Below are 4,824 nucleotides of genomic sequence, written 5' to 3' on the forward strand. Positions count from 1 at the left end.
GTTCACAAAAACATGTTCTAATTTTGATTTCAACCACAAAAACAAGTATAATGCACAAATTCTGAAAAAAAAAAAAAAAAAAAAAAAAAAAAAAAAAAAAAAAAAAAAACTTGTTCACAAAAACATGTTCTAATTTTGATTTCAACCACAAAAACAAGTATAATGCAGAAATTCTGAAAAATAAAAAATCTGGAAAAAAAAAAAAAAAAAAAAACATGTTCTAATTTTGATTTCAACCACAAAAACAAGTATAATGCACAAATTCTGAAAAATAAAAAATCTAGAAAAAAAACTTGTTCACAAAAACATGTTTTGATTTTGATTTCACTCATAATTTCGAAATCAAGAAAAAAGAAAGATTAATAAAAACCCTTGCGCCAATGGAAGGTGGGTAGAGTTGATGGGGTGATCGAAGATTGTAGCAACGGATATATGCGTTTTTTTTTTTTTTTTGTAAGGGCACAAATGTCCAACGCGTCCTTTTTCATTCAGACTTCTTTTTGTGGCTTTGTGGGAAAGCCCAATACTATCGGGAAAGGCGAAGTTTTTTGTGTACAATAAACAGTCTTTCCAACTCATTCGGCCAGAAAGATCTTTTTGGAGTTGAAAAGACACTTATCAAACAGAACCTTAGAACTATAAAGGCAAAGTGAACTATAATAAAATTTCAGCATTGCTTCATAAATTTTCTACCTAATCCCTTATTTTCTAAATCTCCTGAAATTCTATTTTATGTGTTGATTATGCAACACTTTTTCTTTTGGTCATTAAGGTCAATTCCTCAAAACACAAACTACATTAAATACACATCCAAAAATTCCTTTAGCAAAAAAAAAAAAAAAAATACATACATAAACAAATACCACTAGTCTTTTCCCATAAATAAACTTGTTTGGAAAATAAAGTTACATAAATAAAATAATAATTATTTAAAAAGGACTGACAAGGCCAGCTAATTTCAACAAAGGCTCAGGGCAAAGTCGTCTACGTGGAGGCGCCATTGCATCGTTAGCAAGTGCTTCCGTATCTCCCGCATGTAAATAATCCACTATGTAATCAAATAGCTCCTCCTTTCCACCTCTTAAAGCATCCTAATTTAAAATCCAATTTCAATTTTCTTTCTTAAAAGAAAATTTTTTTTGTAACAAGTGGTGGAATAAATGTTGCAATGTTTTTTATTATAGGAATAAAATATAAACTTACTTGAATAAATAAGTCTGTATGAGTTTTTCCCTCATAAAGTATTAGTTCAGCTTTTGCTCCAGCTCTCTTCAAAGCATCTACATACGTTATACTACAAAACAAATACTATTATAAAAAATCTTTCCAATTATAGTATGAATCTATATACATTTTTCAACGTACAATACAAAAAACAGAAAGTACAATCAATGAAAGCACACCTTGCATCTGGTGGAATTGAAAAATCTTCAGTTCCATGAAAAAGAACAATATGAGGAAGGAGAGGAACAGCTTTTTTAGCAGTTGGATCTTCGATAAGGATTTCAGGAGAAAATTCTTGAAGAGATTCATCCCCTTCCATTATACTGTTAAAAACATTTCAAGATTTTAAAAAATAATAATAATTATAATAATATAGAATCATGAGATTTAATAGATATAAAATTATTTAATACCTTAGAAATATAGAGCGATAGAGGCCTCGTTGATCAAAATGGTCAACTAAGTTGGTCAAGTTGTACCTAATTTTAAAAAAAAAAAAAAAAAAAATTACAAAAAACCTTTCATAAATTGGTGGATTGAAAAAGTGATATACAAGTGATTGTCATTTTTAGGGTTATTTTGAGAAATCGCAATGTACTTTCATTTCTTTGTTTATTAATTATTATAGCATCATACTTAACATTTCTTCCTATTACAACATTGCATTTGGAAAAATTTACCCAATTATTATTATATATAATAAAAAGCAACTAGCCTAAGAATAGTATCTTTTGGGTTCTAGACTTTGGTCACAATATTTTCGTATTTTGGCAAGTTTGGTCCTCGTGTAGAAAATAAATTACAAAAACTGTCCGTTTAATTTATAGAAAAGGTCCCTGTATATTTACGTTTGGGTTTTAGACTTTGACCACAATATTTTTGTATGTTGACAAGTTTGATCCCTGTGTAGAAAATAAATCACAAAAGTTGTCTGTTTAATTTACAGAAAAGGTCCCTATAGATTTACGTTTGGCTTTTAGACTTTGGCCACAGTACTTTCCTATGTTAGCAGGTTTAGTCCCTGTGTAGAAAATAAATTACAAAATCTCTTCGTATAATTTACAGAAAAGGTCCCTATAGATTTATGTTTGGGTTTTAGACTTTGGCCACAGTACTTTCCTATGTTAGCAGGTTTAGTCCCTGTGTAGAAAATAAATTACAAAATCTCTCCGTATAATTTACAGAAAAGGTCCATACTCCATATGCATTTTTCTACAAAAATAGTCCGTGTGTTTAAATAGTATACTCTTTGGTCCATTAGTTTAAAAGAAATAGAAAAATGGTCCCTGCCTACTAGAAAATTTACAGATTACGTCCCCTAGAAAGCAAAGAAGGGGCTATTTCTTACCCTCCAGATAAACCAAAATAAGCTTTTATCTGAGAGACACTCCAAGAGGTGGGCCCGCCTTTAGATTCTATAATCGCCTGCTTCAAGAGTGCACAAGAAGATATATGTGCCCCAGCAGATTGCCCCATTAAATATATCCTACATAAAAATATGATGATGTCATCAAGAACTATTAAAATCCACCATAGCTTATTCTATTTCACATAATATATAATATATATACCTATTAGGATCACCTCCATAATTAGCAATATTATTGCAAATAAATGAAATTCCTCTAGAAACATCTTCAACCATATCACTGATTGTACCCTGTGGAAAGTTCCTACATGAAAGATGTATAGATTCAAAATTTGTATGATGATGTCATCAAAAGATTTATTTAGGAAGTGTAGTTTGATAAATGATAAATCATGAATATCATCACCTGTAATCAATGCATGTCACAATGATATCTCTTTCTGCTAATTGAAATCCTAATAGGGACCCCCACCCTTTATATCTACAACATCAAAACAAACATCAAAAGGTTAATTAAGCACAATTTTATACTTTAAAACTTGAATAAAACTAAAAAGATTATATTTATTTCTTTCTTACCCTATGATCCATGCTCCACCAGTAACAAAAACAATAACTGGCTTTGGGCTATCTATGTTTTTGGGCAAGTATAGATCCAACCTGAAATTATTATTTTTTGAATATATATATATATATATATATATATATATATATATATATATATATATATATATATATATATATATATATATATATATATATATATGATTAGGGTCAATAGAAAAAAGATAAATTGTGTTAGTTAGTATATGATAATATGAATCAAGATTTTACATTACCTGTTTCTAGGTTGATCTCCATAAACTATGCTTCTTCGAATTTGGGTTGAAAAGAAATACTGATGTAAAACTGTAAAAAGGAAAGATTAAATCAAATTTGGATTCTGAAACATGATTAATATGTGAAAATTAGATTATATGAACAGAAAAGGTCAACAAAAAACAGACCTTGAAGGAAACCAGGCATTAGCAGCATTGCATAAAGACCTAGGGCAAGAAGCCTTGAGATCCACCTTCGGCCTACCCTGATTGAAAGCAAATGATTAGGAAAGAATTTTTTGAAATAATATAAGATATATTACATAATGTAACAAAAAAATGATAATATGCAGTAAAATTAGAAGGATTTGCTCAAACAAAAGTACAATTTCAAGAAAACTAATCATTGATTGTAGGTATCTTGCTATGATAGCAATCTCACCAAATCAAGACATGTATGTAGTTTGAAAAAGCAATTAGGTACACTGTTTGTATTCATATGTCCACATGGTAGCATGTTTCATGTTCAATATGGAACAAAATCACATCAATTGATCATTGATTTTTATTTCAATTCCAAACTTTGACAGCCATGTCCAACTGTAGCCAAAAACTAATCTTATTTCCTTCATTTCAGATCATGATTTGTCAAGATAAGAATCGTAATGATCTATGATAGATGCCTCTAAATCAGCAAAAAGTAACAGAATACCAAAATCTACACGACTCTGTGAGTGTTTACTTGAGAAATCACAGAGCTCTACGAAAACGAAAGACAAACATAAGCAAAAATCTCAACTGAAAAGGATTGTATTCCATCAATCCGATATAAAATTGCAACAAACGTGGCAACTTGTTCTTCTGACATACAACTATCTCAAATCTAATATTACTTTACACAAAACTACGAATCAAAGATCTCGAGTTGGTTGCAATAAGAGGATGAAAGGAGTAGAATTGCAGAACCCTAAATTCAAAAACAAAGAAATTGTACCCGAGATAACGAAGAAGAGTGAACGCAAGGCGAGTAATCAAATACGTTTCACTAGCAGCATGTCCGATCTCACGACCGAACGATTGCGACCGGCATAAATTAGGGGAGGTCTTCGCCGGCGTTGCATTAATGGCGGTTCTCCGCCTCGCGGCGGTGGCAGGATTTGTGGAAGTGGTGGTTCTAGAACGTAGGGGGGAATCAACGGCGTCTGTGTTCTTCATGTCTTCTTGAGTAGATGTGGTTGTGGTTTGTTCAGCCGGAAAGAAGCCAATCGGCGACGTTGAACTCGCCATTAGCAAATTTTCCGGCAAGATAAGATTTGAATTTGATAAAAGTTGATTGAAATGGAAGGAGGACTGTACACCTGTTGTTTGTGAGACGGTGACACGGAAGACACGGTTCTTTCTGCAGGCGCTGTA

General features: G+C 31.4%; 1 protein-coding gene across 1 annotated transcript; it reads right to left on the bottom strand.

Moving 5' to 3' along the window:
- Nucleotides 1-852: 852 nt before the first annotated feature.
- LOC145037100 (putative isoprenylcysteine alpha-carbonyl methylesterase ICMEL2) lies at nt 853-4,824 on the bottom strand. Its single transcript, XM_078985671.1, has 11 exons — nt 4,406-4,824; nt 3,601-3,677; nt 3,433-3,502; nt 3,173-3,253; nt 3,000-3,074; nt 2,796-2,897; nt 2,573-2,710; nt 1,638-1,703; nt 1,404-1,547; nt 1,204-1,294; nt 853-1,091 (listed from the first exon to the last, which is right to left on the bottom strand). The coding sequence occupies exons 1-11, from the start codon at nt 4,696-4,698 to the stop codon at nt 930-932; spliced, it is 1,299 nt and encodes a 432-aa protein (XP_078841797.1). The 5' UTR covers nt 4,699-4,824; the 3' UTR covers nt 853-929.

The sequence above is a fragment of the Lactuca saligna genome, chromosome 3, assembly GCF_052625555.1.
Source record: "Lactuca saligna cultivar CGN05327 chromosome 3, ASM5262555v1, whole genome shotgun sequence".
Classification (NCBI taxonomy): domain Eukaryota; kingdom Viridiplantae; phylum Streptophyta; class Magnoliopsida; order Asterales; family Asteraceae; genus Lactuca; species Lactuca saligna.